At 33.7% G+C, this 20,140-nt stretch overlaps 2 protein-coding genes across 5 annotated transcripts in view; one reads left to right on the forward strand and one right to left on the reverse strand.

Annotated features, from left to right (window-relative positions):
* Positions 1-20,140, reverse strand: part of LOC111055520 (nucleolar protein 10) — a 40,186-nt gene that overhangs the window by 10,859 nt on the left and 9,187 nt on the right. Inside the window, exons 2-10 of the mRNA XM_039422966.1 lie at positions 16,525-16,624; positions 14,403-14,448; positions 13,693-13,907; positions 12,200-12,336; positions 10,459-10,683; positions 8,766-8,988; positions 6,885-7,010; positions 4,921-5,226; positions 1,831-2,135 (exon numbers count right to left, since the gene is read on the reverse strand). Coding sequence (XP_039278900.1) covers positions 1,831-2,135; positions 4,921-5,226; positions 6,885-7,010; positions 8,766-8,988; positions 10,459-10,683; positions 12,200-12,336; positions 13,693-13,907; positions 14,403-14,448; positions 16,525-16,590 — 1,649 coding nt within the window. The 5' untranslated portion in view covers positions 16,591-16,624. The remainder of the gene's footprint in view (positions 1-1,830; positions 2,136-4,920; positions 5,227-6,884; positions 7,011-8,765; positions 8,989-10,458; positions 10,684-12,199; positions 12,337-13,692; positions 13,908-14,402; positions 14,449-16,524; positions 16,625-20,140) is intronic.
* The window catches only part of LOC111055519, a 33,280-nt gene continuing 30,166 nt past the window's right edge, over positions 17,027-20,140 (forward strand). For all 4 annotated transcript variants that reach the window (XR_005570961.1, XR_005570962.1, XM_039425059.1 and 1 more), the window contains exon 1: positions 17,027-17,156. The gene's annotated coding sequence lies outside the window, so the exon portion shown is untranslated. The remainder of the gene's footprint in view (positions 17,157-20,140) is intronic.

The raw sequence follows: 20,140 nt of genomic DNA on the forward strand, positions 1-20,140 counted from the left end.
GACATGAGGCAAAAAACATTGTTACTTCTGATCCATCTCTATATTTTTAATGGCTGATTTATTAAATCTATCTGAAATTAATTGGTCTGGCAAAATATTCATCAATCTATTACTCATGTATATGAATTGTCTGCGGCATACTGTTAAACTTGTTCTAGGAATGCGGTAATGCGATAATGAACGGAAATTACACGACGGAATGTTAGTTTCAAAGAGATTTATATACTTATGAACAGCTAGAATAAAATTTTTCGAGTAAAGTTGTATTACTGTTAAAACTGGGAACTCTGCAAAAAGGCTATGGCTGGTATATCGTCTTGGTCTTCCAAGTGCAGCTTTTAAAATAAATCTTTGAATTATGGAGATTTTATTAAAATGGATCTCCAATTCTCCACCCCATACCCTAAAACCATATTGCAATATGGACTGGGCATATGCTGAATAAGACATCTTTATTATAGTTGGGTTTTTGAGCTCATTCAATCTATGGAATTTGTGGATTATGTGTTTTATTTTCTTACACATGTTATTTATATGTGTATTCCATTTAAGATGAGAGTCTACAAAGACTCCTAGATATTTAGTTTCCTTCACGTCTTTTAATGAGTGACAATCACAATCTCCAAGAATTTATTTATTTGATCAAGAATTTCATAATCCAAAGAGAAAACAGAATGCATAGTTTTCTATGATTGCATGATAATTTTTCCATGATCCATTACTTGGTGGTATCTTCCAAACATGCAGCAATCTCACGTGTTATATAGGCTACCGTACTCTATCTTCTATCTAAATATATTAGGCTAGATACAACGTATAAAAATCTACTCAGACTTTTCAGATAGTTAACATAGTGCAATTTATTATAATAAAACTATTACTAATCAGTATAGTAGATAAAATCTATTGCACAATTATATTTATAGAATCAATTGCAGTTGGAAAAAAATCACCTGAAAATACCCATTAAACTTATCACACAATAATTTTTCCGTAATAGAATGAATAGTAAAAATCATTCCCTCGAACTAAATATATATTTTCAAACTAAATCCGCAAACTGGTTTTGTGTCAATTCGTATCTGTATGATTCTAAATCTTTGATTATTTTTCAGCAAATGCTTGTATTGGCCGACTATGCTCCGCCCACTTCGCCAATGATCCCAGCTCTGGTTGTTCATTGTGTAAATGAAATTGAAAAGCGAGGTCCATCAGAAACTGGAATCTACAGAATTCCAGGAGCTGCAAAAGAAGTGAAAGCACTCAAGGTGAGCTTCTTTTTCTAATCCTTCATATCACTATACTAAAAAAATGTATATTTTTTTATATTCCATGTTATTCAAAATACCAGCCAACGAATATTCCTTATTAAATAATCAAATTTGAAACGGGAACTTCATCATAGCTGTAGTTGTGGCGGCCATTGCTGTTACAACTTTTGCCGACAGATAGCGCTGTCGGCGGAGAACTGTGATTACAAGCCAGCTGTTTCTGTTTAATTTTTAGATTATATTGTAACACATTGTTTGGTCACGTACGTTTTTAAAAATTGTTTTATTTGCAGTTTTTATAAAAATGTAGGTGGAGGAAAAATGTTGTGTATATCACGAGTGAAAAATGTTTTTCTCCCTCAGGAAAATTGTTCAAACTTTTACCTCAGGGAGAAAAAAGAGCTCTTTTCACTCAAGATATACAAATAACTATTTGCCCTTCCCACTTTTGTTTTATGGCGTTTTTAAAAGTTCCCGTTATTCTGGGTCACACGGTATATTATCCATATAAACTATATCCAAATAAATTTTAAAGAAATTAAAATGATAAAAGTGTCACCTGTTTTCTCCGACTGGATTCTGTCCAACTACATTCTTGAACCTATCACCAGATCGAAAACTGTAAGCAGATTTATGAGATGAATTACGTTGGTTGGCCGCTTTCGTCTCATCGTTATCGCTATCATCTTCATTCTCTTCTTCTTCCATCTCTTTCCTTTTTCTAGCCAACTTGACTAGTCGATGCTGTTTTTTCAAGTTGATGGCCATTTCTCTGTCATCATCCGAGCCACTGTCCATATAAACGTCGTCATCAGAGTTCCCACTCTCTCCACTTCCACTCTCCTCCTGTAACATCAACATAAATAATCACAAAACACATTCAAATAAAAAAAATTAAAATATATAACGTTTTTCCTACGTGCACTAAACTAACTTTTGTCGACAAAGGAATAGGAAGAATCAATGTCTACGGTCTTTCAATGTCTTGAAATCATACCTTTACAATCAGTTAAGCTTGGGTTTCGTTTGTGCGTAAATGCCGTCGTCAACCACGACAGGGTGAGGATCTCAGATTGGTTAGATTTCAATTTTTTTAAATAATCTAAAAGATTATGTTCAATTATGTTTTAATGGGGGAGGTTGAGTTTATACTTATTTATACTTTTAAATGGCAATATGTTGATATTATTAGAAATGTTTTGATTATTGAATAATAAAAACAAATACTGAAAAGTTATTTGATCAGCTGTTTTAGCACACTTGAAATTTGGACAATATGAATGTCAACAATGCTTGTCGTCGTCGACTACGGAAGTTTACGCACAAACGAAAATGTACTTTATTGATAATGAACTGTGAGAGATAGTACATGTCTTGACGCCTCATCAATAAATTACTATGTTTATTACATTCTCAATGTAATCGACCTCTCACTAAAATGAGAAATCTGATTGCAATAATGAGAACGTTTATGTTTTAACTACTTATCAATAACTAGTTGCTATGTACAATAAGATCCACTGTTGAAATAAAAGTGAATTACAGAGAGCATAAATTGAGGAATATTGTTCCAGCACAGTAAAATTTGTAATATTATCCAGTAAGTTAATGGAAAATCTTATTGCAACAATGAAAACGTTTACGGTTTCAACTACTTACTTATTAATAACTAGTAGCTACAAACTAGTTGCCATTGTTGGAACAAAACAAAAGTGAATTAAAGAAAGCATAAATTGAGGAATTGTTCCAGTACAGTAGAGAAATATTATTGGCCCTACAGAGAACTAGGCAACTATTATTATCGCGAATATCTGAATGAATCTAATTGAAAAATCAACTTTTCAGTGAGTACATGATGAAAAAAAAATCATTTATATAGTCATATGTACAATTATTACACTTATATGAGAAGGCACAACAGGCTTATGCCCAAAACTGTACCTTTTCAAATTTTTACTACAGTCCAAATAAAAATATAGGTTAAGCTACTATCACTTATTAAAATAAAACGCACTAAAAATGTTAATATGCATGATTATCATTACTATCATCATCCATGATGTTGAATAAAGCTGGATAATATATAATAATGTATGAGCATATTCATAAAAAACTGTATCAAACTTATAGTTTTCATGTATTTAATAGATACAATTATAAAGTATATTTCATTAAGAGAAAAATCTTAGAAGTAAGAAGGTGCTTTACATAATTATACTGTACATATTGAATTGATTTCAATGGTTTATCTCAGTACTGAGCTGATCTAGTTCATTACAGATACGCTGTGATGTTAATTAAAAAATACAGCAATTATTCTTAATACATAAACTTTTCTAATTAATTATTCCACAGTGAATACTAAACCATTTCACTTGCGGATGATGCCCACATGAGATTTTTGCTTGTACGTGGTTAATGGGAAGTGCGAGGGTGATTTGATGAGATGATCAAACGTCCATGCCTATTCGATGGGATTCGAACCCGCGACCAGGTAGCACTAGCAGACTGAAAGTTGCAACGCCTTAGTCGTCTCGGCTATCCTGACCGGCACTTTTAATTTAGAAGTTTGACATTCGATTGAATAACGAGTATAACGGTGCCACGAAGAGATGACGTGGAAATCAAGTACGAAAGATCACCCAGTTCATGAGTGGCCAAGCGACATCTATAAAACGCCATTGAGCCATTTACGAAGAGAAACACTTACTAATTACTGTATACGAAATTGTAGTGAAGGATTCACCAATGCAATATTGTTGTCTTTGCCTTCGTGGCCTTCAGACAAGAAAAGTATTATCATTATTGTAAGAGTAACTATTACATTAAATTCTTGTAAAACTAACGTTCACTAATTTATATTTCAATTTACATGTCTTGTATATGGTACATTGTCAAGCAGCCTCTTTTACGTTTGTTTAAGGATGTGCAAAGGCTAAACATAAACTTTCTACTGTTGATATTCAAAGTTTTTCAATTTGTATATTATCAAGCTATCAAAATGAAAAAGTTTTCTCAGGAAAACATTTTTTTCTGATCATTAGGCTACTTTTTGAGATATGAGCGCCTGAATTTAAAATTTTTAGAACAGAACATTCCAAATTCGGTAAGTGACAAATCCATGAGATTTAGAGGATAAATTCTTCATGGTATTGTTGATAGAGGGAAACAATTTTTTTTTTGAAAATATAAATTTTTGAAAAAGTTATTTTTGGTAATTTTTAGTAAATCGAATAACTTTCCCAAAAATTAATATTTTCAGAAAATTTTTGTTTTATTCAATCAAAAATACCATGAAGAATTTATCCTCTGAATCTCATGGATTTATTTCTTACCGAATGTGAAATGTTCTGTCCCAAAAATTTAAAATTTAGGTGCTCATATCTCAAAAAGTAATGATCAGAAAAAATTTTTCCTGATAAAACTTTTTCATTTTGATAGCTTGATGATATACAAATCGAAAAACTTTGAAAAATATCACCAGTAGAAAGTTTATGTTTAGCCTTTGCACAGCCTTAAGGTAGCTTATTGATCCGATAAACGTTTATTCTATTAATGCTCAAGGTGGCTTATTGATTCAATAAACGATTTTTCTATTCTATTAATGCAAGGTCTTTGAAAGTAGTTAAGTTGGAGCAAATGTACTAACCTTGAGCTGTACTCGGTTTGCCCGCTCTTCCTCAATCTTCTCCCTGATCTTCTTACGGTGATACTTTTCGTAAGCGAACGGATCGGCGACGGACTTAGCCTTTCTGTAGAGTCGAATGTCGATGAAGTAGCCGTGCATGTAAGCCCGCAGCAGATTGGTGCCCATCAAGTGGCCAAGGCCAAGCTCCTCGAGGTCCTTCTTTGTCACAAACTTGTAGTCGTCGTACACGGTTTCCATTGAGCTTTCTTCAAGTTCTTCTGTGAGGTTGTCGAGGAAACTGCACCAGCGAGGAGCAGTACCAAGGGCCTTCAACCAATTCAAAGTGATCAATTTCGAAATATTCGAACATTTATTACAGAAAACAATGAATTAAATATACTAAATAGATGAATACTGTATAGTAGATCAAACTCAATTTCAATTTATTATTACATACACAACATTATATTCACATTAAATAAACATTAGCAGCCATCTTTACGAATATCGGTTTTTACGAATAATAATATTTTGCAACTCATTAACTGAAGTGGATTTTGTGATAATATTCCAGTGAAATATTCATAATTAGGTGTGTCCCAATGGAAGCAAGCAGGCTCACTTCACTCGTGTTTCAGTTCTAAATTTGTTATTTAAAAACGCAAATTTCACGAGTTAAAAACAGTGAAACATATTTTCTTCAACAATAATATTAACTAACAATAATTATTAGGCCGGTTACAGAGCTCGACCGACCGTCAGTGCGTATGTACCAGCCTGACCTTACGCATTCATACATCAGTTTTTCAGTTTCAGAGCTCTCCTGACGGACATACTGATCTGACTCACAAAATGGACGCGTTTACAAATTGTTTAGTTGCAGATTTCGAATTTCAATACAACCTTGACTCTTATAAAACTTCTTAAGCTATGATAGTATTATATAATTATCTTCATAAACGGAGGAAAAAACAAAATTTCAAGGGGAATTCTGTGCCATATTATAGCTTGGGGATGAAGATGAATTTTCCACCAACTTCAAAATGTCCATCAGAAGTTTTAATGAGTTATCTGCAAAATTACAAGATAACTTGAAGCGTCAAAATCCATTTCGAGCTCCTGTATCACCATTGAAAAGACTTGCAGTCACTATAAGCTACAGACTAAATAAATGTACCGGACCGTAGATAATAATAATATATGATTTTTCCAATGAAAAAGTTAGAAATAATTGAAGAAATGTATAGAAAAATTCTGATTTCAAATATGATATATTTATTAATTGAATTAATTAATTCAATTCAATATCAGCTCATTGTCGGGCAGAGTGTCAGCACAGAGGTTATGGTGTGATCGGGCTACTGATCAGTATAGCTCTGAAAGCTTCTATTCGCTCCAATAACGCAGTCGACCGATGGAACGGATGCGCACGAGGTCGACCGATGGTCTTCGTACCAGCATATATAATGAAGAAGTTTTTAAATTGAAACTTGAATTGTTACAATGAATGACAATAACAGAATTTCTGAATGAGACTTACTCAACTCGAAAACTGACTATTAAACGAAAATCCCAATTAAATGCTGTAAATCACCCTGAATACTTCTGCTACTGCAAATATTGACAACAGAGTAAACAGCTAGATGGAAATTCGAGCTGTTTACCCTGTTGTCAATTTTTGCAGTAGCAGATGTCTTCGGGGTGATTTACAGCATTTAATTGGGATTTTCGTTTAATAATAATTATTCATTAATTAGCATTTGAACAAATGCAACTTCCAATTTATTTTCATCTTTCTACTACATTTCACTTCTCTATCAAATATTCACAACACAGATTCATCTTTTAACAATGGCTTTACACAATTAGTAATTTTTCAAATAAATTTTCAGTTTTCAACTTGAAATGAGTTTTTCATGGTTCAGCAATTTTATTGGAATATAAGAAAAAGTATGGCTTACTTATTTGCTGTGATGAATACTTACTGGAATGTAGTATGTAAGAATTTTCAAATTTTCATTAGCTATAAACATGAGACCAGAGTTAGGGACTAGACATAGGTTGTTGAACTGGGTCAGACTGCCTGCTTCAATTGATGTGAATAATGCACCCTGAAACACAAACCATATTTGTTGTAAAAAAAATAATTTTTAGACTAGACTACAAACTATTAGGCTATTTCCATTGTAAAAATAAAGTTATTCATATCTAAAATACATTTAGTATTTAGTTTTTTCAGTCACCCAAAATGTATTGGATATAATGATTACTTATTGAAACTATTGAGAAATAGAACAAATCATCATTAATTGAGTGAATTGTCAATTAATATCATTGTAGGCCCTCAAAGGTATGACCCTCTTGAGGAAAGCACCAATTGATGTTATCACTTCCTAGTGATGTAATATTCCTAGTGATGTTCTTCGCCATTAATATCATTAAGGTGCGTACAGACTTATGCGCCACGAACACGCCCATTTCACTTTTCATCAACTGATTCTCTGCTTTTTATATCTGCATCTGTACAAAAACAGTAAGATACAGATATAATAAGCGTAGAAACAGCTGATGAGGAGTGAAATGCGCGTGTTTGTGGCGCATAAATCTGTACGTACCTCAATACGTACAACGAACAAGCCATCTGGCCTGCATCTTTCACCAGAAATAATGTTACAAGTTTTTACTTTATTCACGAAAAGATAATGATGTCAATCTCCATCATTGGAGACTCAAGTGTTCACTTCCAATTCGCTGTTTGATTATGAATAGTCAATGATTGAAGCAAATGATTAACGGAAAAATTTACATGGATTTCTATAATAATAATAATAATAATAATATCGTGTGATCTTGCTGGCTATAGTCCAGTGTCAGAGTTTTCTGATTGATTTCAGGGCCTCTGAAATGACTCAACGACTGATTTCAGGCAGCCAGGACCGACGTCTTGACTTGTCCATCGAGAGTGACCCGAGAAAAATATCCACCCGGGCCTCTGAATTATAAAGCCTACAAAGAACTTATGAATTTTCATAATAATTATCAAGTTCTACACAGAAAAGTTTGGCACTGAATATACTTTGTTAACTGACTCTCAAGCTCACTGTGATTGGAAAATGGGCTCAGTATTGAGAAATTACTCAATTTGAAGCACTCACTTGCAAGTCGGACATAATAGCAAGTCTCCGGCGCCACACTCTCGCGCTCGTCGTCATTTGTACACTTTTGGCAAGAGTGTGGAAGCAGCATACAATAGAATAGAATAGAATGACTGCCTTTATTTTTCCTACAGAGCGAAGTCTTGGAAAAACATCTGATAATAATTATTTCGTCGTCTGTTGGTGATGAAAGTGAGTGAGCGAGTTCATGTGTGTGGGACTGTGTCAAAATTATGACTCAGCTGATGAACTTTTGTAATCATTCAATCAGGTACTTAGTGCCGGTTGCAAAAGAGCCGGGTTATTTTCAATCACAAAAAAAAGTCAGGGCGCATTACTATAATCTAAACTAAAACATAGTCTATAAACTAAATAAAGTATATAGTCTCGTTATAGGCTAAACTTTATTGATTGATTCATACAATAAGTACATCATCAAAATGATAGGGAGAGAAAAAATAAGGTAACCTTGTGCTATTCCTCTCCCAAATTTAGATAAGGTTACACATAGTCCGAAATCGGTTGAGTCTTGTAGTTGTTCACTTCAAAAAATTTTCAGCCCTTAATTATTTTCACAAAGTAGAATATAAACATCTTGCTATAAAAATTCGTTGGCAAGTCAGAATTTTATTATTTCAATAGGTTTTGATTACATTTTGAATAAAATTCCATTGATAATGAAAAACAAAGCGCAATATTCAAGATACTTACTGTTTCTCTATTCCATATTTTGACAACAGACGAATCCATTGAGAGAACGTTTCCTTGTTGAAAGTCGATGTCACGGATTGGCAAGCCATACATGTGATCTTTGACACGATAGGGCTTGTTCGACCTGATGTCATAGAGGAGCACGTGACCTGTTGCAGTGCCCACGCCCAAGTGGAGCGGCCCATCGAACTTCAGGGCTGTCACCGACGGAAACACATTCGGCCTGCAACACCATTTACTAATCACTTCAAACTGTAAATACGGCACAATTCAACCAACCCTATATAAATAAATAACATCAATGCTCCCCCCACCATTCAACCAATGGATTCGTTCTGGGAACACGGTAAATGGTGAATTGTTCCAGTTCCAGTGGTAAATTGTACTATGTCAAGTGTCTTGTGCAAAACTACTTGTTCCCATAAAACGCCACTTCAAAATCTTTGGTTCAAGGTTTTGGCGCGTACTTATGAAGTTGATTTCCACCAGAGTGTGTCGTTTACTAGCTGCGTAAATGAACAAAGGCAGCTTTACAAACTTACCGCCTAGAGAAGTGTGCATTTGCACTTCATTAATACCAAATATTCTATTAAGAAAAAATCATTTAACGAATAGTTATCAGACATCATATTGTTGGTTATGTATTCTTCTGTGGCATTGCTATGGTAGACCAACAAGCTATCAGCGCATGCGCGGTTCATACTATCGACCAATGACAGCTCTTCGATTGTGGAATATTCTGAATGCACCACGGTCAGAGTGCGAAGCAGGAATAATTTACCGGTAACTGGATTTTTGAACATTTACTGTCCATTTTTTTTTTTTTTTTGCTGAGGGTGATGCCCACATGAGCTCTAGGCTTGATTGTGGGTAATGAGGAGGATGATAATGAAATATCAATGGATCTACAGTTTTAGGTGGGTTCCGAACCACCTGGAAGCGATTTTACAACTCATTAATCATATTCAGAGGCACGACAGCACAGGAAGCTCTCCGATTGACTGATTGAGTTGGCGTATCAAGTGAGCTTCCTCTCTTGTCGTGCCGACTGAAAAATGCCTCGTATGGCTAGGCCCTTATTGTGAATTAGGCCTTATAGAATCTGCGGGCGGAAAGCATTCCACATGAAATAACTGGTCAATAGAATAGAATAGATGCCCAAGACTAGAAGAATGCTTCTAATCTTGGAACGTTCTTGCTCAACAAAGCCAATGGTATAATCTATAATTTATATATTATCAATATAATATAATAAAGGAAATAACTAGCATATACACGTAAGGAATAGGAAATACACTAATTATGCGTCATCAAGTCAGGACTACTGGACTGATTAATTTGAAATTGTTCATACAGATTATTAATTTACCGATGATGGTTATAGGTATTTTTAATTATTCAAGATTTCACTACGTCACGTTTTCAGTTTGTCACGTTTATCTAGATCCTTGCGGAGCACGGGTTACCTGTTAGTATAAAATAAATTTGATAGAATATTAGATAAATATAGTATAAAATAAATATACTTCCAAATTAGGGAAAGAAACAGATTTGGGCTTTAAGCCTCTTTTTCCTTTCCCAATCATTCAACTCTTCATAGTTGAGAATGATATTGTATTTATCAATGTATAGATAAATATGATGGAAGTATAATATATTTCTGATATAGAAATATATTGAAGCGAATACTCACGTGCTGTTTTGACTGCCATAATCAAATGCACAATTCAACGCACAATCCAAGTGCCCGGCTACAGTTCTTGCTCTGGGATCCCAGGCTTCTACTTTTCCTTCTTTGGTTCCAACCACAACGAGGTTATGATGCTCATTGATTGCAATTCTATTGAGCTCTGAGCCAGTCGACGTAAATGGACTCATGAACTGCCCTCTTTCCAGATTCAGCCTATAAATATCTGAACTGCAAACAGATTTGAATAGAGACGTGAACATTAATAATTAACTAATAATGTATTTCATAAGGGCTACTTGATTTGTTAGTTAAAAAATAAGTAAGGTCAACTATTCTCCAATATGCTATAGTTTCAACAACAGAGTAAGTGAAATGTACTTCAATGTATGTAGGCCTAATATCCACTTTCCAAAACGCATCAAAGTAAGTACAAGATAATTATATTCATATTATAAATTGAGATAAGAAAAATCAATAAATTATTCTTCAACTATTCGTCAACTAATCCTCAATACGCTAGTTTGATTAAACAGCAGAGTAAGTAAAATGTACTTCAATGTATGTAATGTCAACTTTCCAAAAGTTCATCAAAATAAGTACAATAAGTACTGTTATATTGCTATATAAGTACTGTTATAACTGTTACAATTTGTTCATATAGGATCAGCAGTCTTAGCATTAGTAGATCCGAATATAATATTGGTTCAGTAATACGTTTAGGGCCGTTTGCACAGTTACAGTTTAAACTAAATTTCATTTTAAACTGGATTAAATCCTTATCAAGTCTAGTTTGTTATAATGTGTTTCATTATAAGTTTAAGCCACCAGCTGATTAAATCGAGTTTAAGCTTCGACTGTGCAAACGGCACTTAAGGTATTAATTTACTGTCATTAATCATGCAAATGACTAATGACATGAAAGGATATAATCTATGTTTCACAATGATACTTTACTCTATCATAGAGATAATATACTTTATACTACACATTTAATCATTACTGAATGAAAAGAAATTAAAAAATTAATCATTGCTTTCTTTCTAAATAAGTTTATTTAAACTTATAAGATAATATTGAACTGATGCTCACGCCCAGCGGACAGGATTTTCCTTGCTGGGTTGTTGCCTTAATGAATAGATTTTGATTTAAATATATTTAATTTATAATTTTTGTTTTGATTGTAGGCTATGTTTTATTTTTATTTCTATGAATTTCTTGAATAATTTATTGTAAATTGTATTGATGGCAAATAAAAAGAATTGAATTGAATTGAATTTGAATGAATTTTACGGCATGCTCGTTGAGAAACATGAATTATATCCTTTCATGTAATTGTAAATACGTTTTCAATCAATGTCATTAATTCTGCAAATGACTTATGACATGAAAGGATATATTCAAGTTTCACAACAAGACTTTACCCTATCATAGAGATAAGATACTTAATTCTGCATATTTAATTCTTTACTGTCCAGACTTCAAAATAGGAAATGGGATTATAATATCAATGATGATGAATTAGCAGAGGGGATCTAAGGTTTTTTCTTTATGCAGAGCCGTGCTTGACTGCGAAGATTTAGTGCACAAGAAGAGGAGAATTTTCTCCAATAATAGTGATAAATCAACTCCTCTGCCTCGAAGTTATATGCCTTTCACATACCGTACCATACTACTGGATCAAATTTTAATGTTAAATGCTAGATTTTATGCAGTTAAGCTAGTTAAAGATAAGGAAGAGATTTACCTTGTGCCAACTACATAGAGATCACATGTTGCAAAGTGGTATTTCATGTCATGTCCGAATTTTGGTATACGTAATCTGTAGTAACGCCCAGAAGCTGAGTGAAATTCAATGTACCTATCATCCTGAAGAAATACCAACTGGAAAAGAAATTGTAAAATGTATCTTTGCTTTCTTTCAAAATAAGTTTATTTGATTGAATTTCACGGCATTCCGAAACATTTCATAGTGAATCTAATTAAATCATTTGTTATTTTCGACATGAATATTAAAAACTTAAATTTCAGTCAAACTTCATAACTAGCCACATTGATTTTTCAAGTCTTCAAAGTTGGAGTTTTTGAGGATATTCTGATCATATCAGAAATCATAAAAGAACCGAACTCCTTAATATATACTGATACTGATCATATCTCCTTCTTCGATGAAAAGGAGGAAGAATAATAATCAGAATAGGCGATGATATAACAAATAATTGAACATAAATCCGTTCAGTATTATTAATCATTCAGGAAACTTTTGCAGAGGAATGCAGACAACAGGATTTATTAGTCTCGACAAATTTACATTTAGGCACAACTCACACTTACTCAAGTTGGGAAGAGACTGCAACTCCAGTACCTTTGCGACGCAACATATGTTTTCAAATGGTGACACTCAGACCAGTCGATTCTAGTCTCTGCAACCTCACGACTGTGAGACTGGGTCGAGCGGCGACTCGACATGTTGGTCGAGAAGCGACTTGAGTTGCGTAGTACCATGTATTTTTAATTAAAGTTATGTTTTATCATTTTCGATAAGGCAGTTATAAGAATTAGATAAAACAATATATCCACAATAATTATTATAAATTTATTTTTTACATGCGCAGTAGTGACGAATTGGAACTAATATTTAAATAATGAGGTTAGAAATAGCATGGAACTGAAGTAGTGACAAGAAGCAAGAAAGTCGTAAGGTCGAGAGACTGGAGTATCAGCGACTGGAGTCGTACTATTTAAGTCGAGGTAGTGTGAGTTGAGCCCAAGCCCACTCAAAAGACTTTTAAACAGCATAATGTATGTCGGTAAAAAAGAAGGATGAAGGATGTGTTAATGATAGTCTGCAATATTATCTGCTAGAAAATTTACAATAGTTGACAAGAAGTGTAGAAGTGTTGGTGTTATCACTCGTTCATTTGTATAGAAAAATACATTTATATTACACTGCAGCCTATATGTTTGTAGTAGACAGTCTTCAGCTACAGGTAATTTGTTGTCAACATTTGGCATTCATTCTGCATTGCGGAAGTCTTCAAAATAATAATTATTGATATTACTTAAAGGATTCACGTTCAAAGATTGAAATTCAATAATAATAATAATTCTGAATAGACTATTGTACAGACCATTCATGTTATAATGTAACTGTGTTCATGGAGTTTGAAGTCTAAGGTACAAATAAGTTTTAATAGATTTAAATTTTAATGTATTTTTAGATTAAATTGAAACAATTACCTTACTATAATCATCCGAGATAGGTTCAAATGTAACAACTTCAGAGTCGAAGCACCTCTCAAATTTCATGGACAAATTATGCACCTCGAAACATTTGACGCGTGGTTTATAGATTCCAGTCGCCAATATATATTGTCCATCAGGTGAAACTTTGACTGTAGTGCTGAGACCAGGCATGTCAAAGTCTTGAATAAGTTCAATTCTTCTCCGAATATCTGAAGGAATGACAAAGAAAAAGAAAAATAGGTTTACAGCATTTCAAGAATAATTTTAAAACTATGTTAGCTTTTTAAATATAAAGCCATGAATAGCTTTTTGTAAATAGATCATTTTATTCATCTTTGAGAAAAACGTTTGTTTCTAAGTTCGTGTTCTTAACAGAACTAAACTCTTGGTGCATTTGGCACATTATTGGAGATGAACTAAGTGTGTAGAAAGAAGAGTGTTTCTTTAATGTTTAGATTTTGAGGTTTGTGACGTTTAACAGGGTTTTCTCATTGAAAACTTATAAGAGTTCGAAAGCCGAAACCATATTGGCGACGAAGTGGGTGAAGAGAATTTTGCTCTCGCTTTTTCGAAAGCAGGTGAATGCTTTTTGAGAAGAATTCGATAGTAATATCACATACAATTTTTTTACAAATTAACGATTAGATAATAATACCTTTACATTTTCAGAAATTTTGACAATGTGTATACAATTCATCACTTACCAACATTTTTCTTTTGAAGAGCTCGTCGTTTTCTTTCAGAAAGCCACTGAAAAAATAAGTGTATTTATTAAAATGACTTCAGCTTATAATCTCAACAACGATATTGCCAATTTTATTTAAAATATTTGAAATGGTGAATGCTGAAAAACTCTAGGAATTCTGTGGGTTAAATGATCTGCAGAAGTCAAAAGTGAAGGTTGTTGAATAGATTGTTTTCAAGGTTCATGCAAGTTTTGAGAAGGGGGGCCTAGCTGGGATCACACAGTGTGACCTCAGCAAGGCATTTGACACCCTGGACCATGTTACTTTATTGGCCAAGCTCGCTTCCTATGGAATTTGTGATAGTCCTCTGGTGCTTCTCCGCTCCTACCTGGAGGGACGTGAGCAGATAGTGTGAGGACGTGATGATGTGAGGACTCAAGTTGAATCAGTGAGCTGTGGGGTTCCCTAGGGCTCTGTACTGGGGCCTCTCCTGTTTCTAATTATGATCAATGATGTTGCCATTTTAAGAAACAGGACAGTGGTGTGCTACGCCGATGACATCTCAATGCTCGATATCAGCAGTGACATGGCTGACCTGAGCGGAATGATGTGCGCTTCTTAGAGGGCTGCTGAGGACTGGTTTCGGGCAAATCTTTTCCTTCTCAGTGGCGTGAAGAATTAAAAAAGTGTGTTTTGCCTCAGGAAAAGTGTGCTGATATGATTTTCCCCCATTGAATCTCCTTGGCTTCACTCTGGATCGTAAACTTTCCTGGGGCGGGCACATTCAGGTGGTCTGCTGCTGGTTGAACAGGGTGCTCTCCTTGCTCAGGAGCCTGTAAGATGTATACCGGAGGCCCATCTCCTCATGTGCTATTTTGCCTTCTTCCAAAGTGTGATGGCACATGTCATCACCTTGAGGGGTGGTGCCTCTCAGGTAAAAGATGCAGAAAAATACTTTGTGGGGTAGACTTTTTAGAGGGTAGGCCTCTCTTTATGAGTGAGAAGATTTTTACTGTTTTCAATAGTTTCATTTACATATCAGCTATTAAGGCCTTCCACAGTGTCCATACTTTGCCTACCAGGGGTTATGTGCTTGACTATGCCACCAGAAACAGGCTAAGGCTGGACCAGCCATATTGTAGATTGAGGAGGACTCAGAGCATCCTCATCTACCAGCCATCCAGAATTGTGTACAATCTGCCAGTTTTAGCCAGGAGTCTGCCTGAGACTGAGGGGTTTCATTCAGGGGGACCCCTTTTATTCTCTGAGGAAGATTTATTATTGTGATCCTCAGACTGTGAGTAGATACTTCTTGCTGTTTGGTATGTTTCATTGCATGCTGTGTTTTTTTTTACATGCAACTTTTGTTCTTTTACTTGACCTTCCCTATGACCGTTTATTATTGTTCTTGACTTGTGAACATGCCTATGTAGTATGACCACGCCATGAACAGAAACATCTTATCATTATTAGCTGTTATAGAACGTTTAGCCTATTATTATTATTATTATAGTTATAAGTTATACGCCTTTACTTACTTATTTAGTCAAGACTACCGTAGATCTACATCTTATAGTAATTTCAAATCATTTAGCATACACATCGCAATAACAGAATCAAAATTCCCAAAAATCACATTTTGTACCAGTAGTTGAGATGAGACCCGCCCGTTTCCTCGACGTATTAGATATGAACCATTTTGGCCTATTATGAATTTATGATCAATTTTAACAGGCGTCATGTTGTCATTTTACAGTATTCCTATATTTTTTCAAAAACTTGTAAAGGCGTTGGTTAGATAAATGATTTAAGCTACTTTGAATAGAAGTTCTAAAGAATAAATTTAGAAGACGAAAGCTGGGTTTACACCAAAGTTATAAACAAAATGTCAATAGCTTAATCCGTAAAGATTCTATGAGATTGAACGGAACTTGACAAACACATATGTTTATCATCTGTATGATAAGTTATGTTCAATCTAATAGAATCTATAAGGATTAAGTCGATGACATTTTGTAAATAACTTTGGTGTAAACGCAGCTTAAGAGTCTAATTCAAGTATTAGCAGGCTCTAGTCAATAAACCAAAGAGTGGTATAAAATGAATTATAATTAAAAATAAATAAATATAAATTACTTACATCAGGAAGAGATTTTCCAGCACTGAGATTATAGATTTTTATATTGTTAGGATCAGAAACTTGCATTTTGATTACTTATCACGTGTTGCATGAGCATAACCTAAAACAATTCCAACCATAAGTATGGAGGACAACAAAATATCGATATATCGGAAATGTTGATATTTTGCCTATGCTTTGATAATCGATTCAAATACATACGGTAAATATCGATTTCCTTGTGACGATAATTATATTCATACAAATATTCCTATGAGTTGAATCCATTGAATAGAACATTTTTGCATGATATCAACATAATATTATATTGTTGTATTACCAGTTTGACAGAGTCTCTAATTTATTTGTATATGAAAATATCGGCATATCGATATGTATATCAAATCGATGCTATAAATATCGACTTTCTCTCGACAAAATCTTTGTCGAGCATCAACATTTCTGGATCATCGATGTTTGGAGTAGAAGATTTTTTTTATTTTGTTGTTGATAGTTGTGACGTTGACATTTTTAGTGGGAGAGCTTTTGTGGCTTTGATTTTTAAGATAACAAGCAATCACTATTCAAATAATTTACTATTCAAACTAAAGAGGAAACATTATTATTTTCCAGTCATCATACATCTAGCATCCGTAAGTTTAAAAATCAAGTATTAAACTTTTATTGTTTTTTCTTTTTTTGTTGTTGTGAGTTTTGACTTTGGCGTTTTGAGAAATAGATGTTTTGTAGCTTGGGGTTCAACTTACAAGATACAAGCGATCACTATACAAATAATAATTTACTATTCAAACCATATATGAAACTATTTTTCTGTCATTTTACATCTAGCATCCGTATGTTTAATAAAATCATTCATGCTATTTGAATATTGGAATAGAAAAATTATGGATTTTATTTTGTTTGATTAGTCCCTACCGTATTTGGTCTATAGCCTATTCGTAAAGTGAAATCCAAACAATACGAAATTTCAAAATTTATTTTTCTTGTTAGGTTTATTTTTGACTGATGCTGATCCAGTTCAGACATTTAAACGTAGGATGAACCTTAACCTTTTTTACTGTACATATCTTAGGAGCTAAATACGTGTCCCCAGGGGTGCCGAGAAGGGGGAGCAATGGAGCATGGCGCAATTTGCGCCATCAACATTTTTTTTAGATTTTATGTCAACATTTTAAACCATGGCTAAAAAATCATGGTATCAAAATAGAGATAGCCTAATGTAGTTAATTAATACTTTTTTCCTACCTTTACAGTGTTATATTTTGCTAAGTGTAACTCAACATAAAGCATAAAAAATACAATTTATAATAATATTTTGTATGTAGGAATTTTAGTAATTTTAAGCCTAAGAGTTTGAAGGTAAATCTTTGACAAAAATATATTATAACTTTATCATCCACTATTTTTCTATCTCCTATTTATGCTTAATGTTAATTTAATGCTGTGTTTGAGTTTCCTTGCTGTTGCAACCTAATTTTCTTAACATCACAATGATAAGTTAAATTGTAATGTATATTTTAATCTAATCATTATTTTAATTCCGAGTGCGTTTCATGATGATATTAATGACTCTGAAATGGAAACAAAATTTTTAAACAACATCGCAAACTCTAGTGAATTTGACAGAAGAAAAAACTTTTGTCAAAAATATCAAATGAAGCTAATTTTAATCTCTCAAATTTACACCCTATTTACCACACAGTAATCAAGTAATTATTGTAATGTTTCATTACTTTTTGTATAAGTTGTTATTGGTATTAATAGATAGAATTTACAAAATGTACTTTTTCAGATGAACAAGTAAATATCTTTATTCCAAGAACCAAACCATTTTATGATACATTTTGTTAGATTTTTGTTATTTAGATACTCTTGTAATGTAAAAGTAAATACAACCTACAAGACAACATCAGTAACAACCTGTTCAACAATTTATGATAATTCAGAATACCTAAAATTGCCGACATCATATATAATGTAATTATATTGTATGAATAAAATTGTTCCTAAATTGTATGAATGTTTACCAAAGTTGCTATGCAATATTGTTTTGCAATAAAGAATTATCAATGATATTATTATTCAACTTTTTTTAAGTAACCTTAACATTTAAAGGCAAAGCTCTCTTTACTCCCCTTCTAATATCCTATTAAAATATTTGTCATGTTGCTATTCCTGATGTAATGTAGTACTTTGATAAACATGTACTGGTATACAGAGTGACCCGAAATTAAAGTGTCAAACTTCGGGAATAGGTTCTATAGGTCAAAACAAAGAGAAAATAATGTGAAATAATTTTTTTTTTCTAGAACGCTTCAAAGTTTACCAACCAATCGCTAAAAAATCGGTAGGTATGTTCAAATAAAAGAGATGATCTGTAGAAAAAATATTCAACTTTGTCCAATTCAAAAATTCAAAATTGCGGGAGGACGGTGATAGATAGAGAAATTTACCAACAACAAATTTTTTAGGAAATTTTATTTACAATCAGTCAACACCAAAAAAACTGAGAATCGGACAAAGCATAACAGTGATACAATGAAATGTGTGTCACAAGGCAGTAAAATATGAATACATCACAGTTAGTTAGTAAGCTATTAGAAAAAAGTATAAAAACAAAATTGAATTCTAAAGTTACATCTGGTAACACCTAATATTATTGCTGACGCTGTATTCCATTGTAATGCTCGATCATAGTACTTTTAGTCAGTCTACTGCCAAACTTCACCGAGAGCACTTCTCTCTTTTTCGATGTATATTTTATAATTATGTGTTTGAAAATAAAGTTTTCTTTTTAAAAAGGTGTTTGGTTACCCCAGAACTATAACTGGCGCCCGAACTACCTTCCTTACGTTTTTTCGAGGTTGTTCATTTAACAACAAGTTTTTTTCGATTCGCGATCTTTAATTTCGACTTCGTGAAAAATCCGGAAAACCAGTGAGTGAGGTGAACCCTTCAAGACAAGTTCTCTGCGTACCACACCTGCGACCTTCGAAGTTCAACCTGGCAGACAACGAAGACTCCTTCCACAAATTTGAGACGGAAGTAAAACTACCATCAACTGTAAGTACAGATGCGAACATTTTCTTCACTTCATCTTCTACACTCATTCGACCGTCAAAATTAGACCCTGTGATCATGTCAACCAAATCTATCCCGAAATATTTGCTGGACTATATTCCAAAATTCGATGGAACTTCCAATAAAATTCCAAAATTTATCAAATCTCTCCAAGACATTTTCAATCTGTATTGTAACGATAAAATTGAACAATCACAACGCGAAGAAAATCATTGGCTGTTATTTACTGCCGCCCTCCACAGTTTGGAAGGTGCTGCAGATGATGTTGTACAAAATTGCGAGTGTTCCAACTTAGCTGAACTTATTGAACTTTTAACGAAAAGCTTCTCTGATAAACGCACGGTCCCTGACCTAATAGCCGAAATTGCTGTAATGAAATCATTCCAATACGAACACCCCCTCGACTTCCTACAAAGACTCAGTGAAAAACGCACCAGAGTGGTGACCCGCTATAAGCTTGATGGTGTAACCGGGGATCTCCTGAAAAATCTTCTCGAACAACTCGATACAACTCTTGTCCGCACGCTCATTCACG

This window comes from Nilaparvata lugens, chromosome 3 (assembly GCF_014356525.2).
Source record: "Nilaparvata lugens isolate BPH chromosome 3, ASM1435652v1, whole genome shotgun sequence".
NCBI lineage: Eukaryota > Metazoa > Arthropoda > Insecta > Hemiptera > Delphacidae > Nilaparvata > Nilaparvata lugens.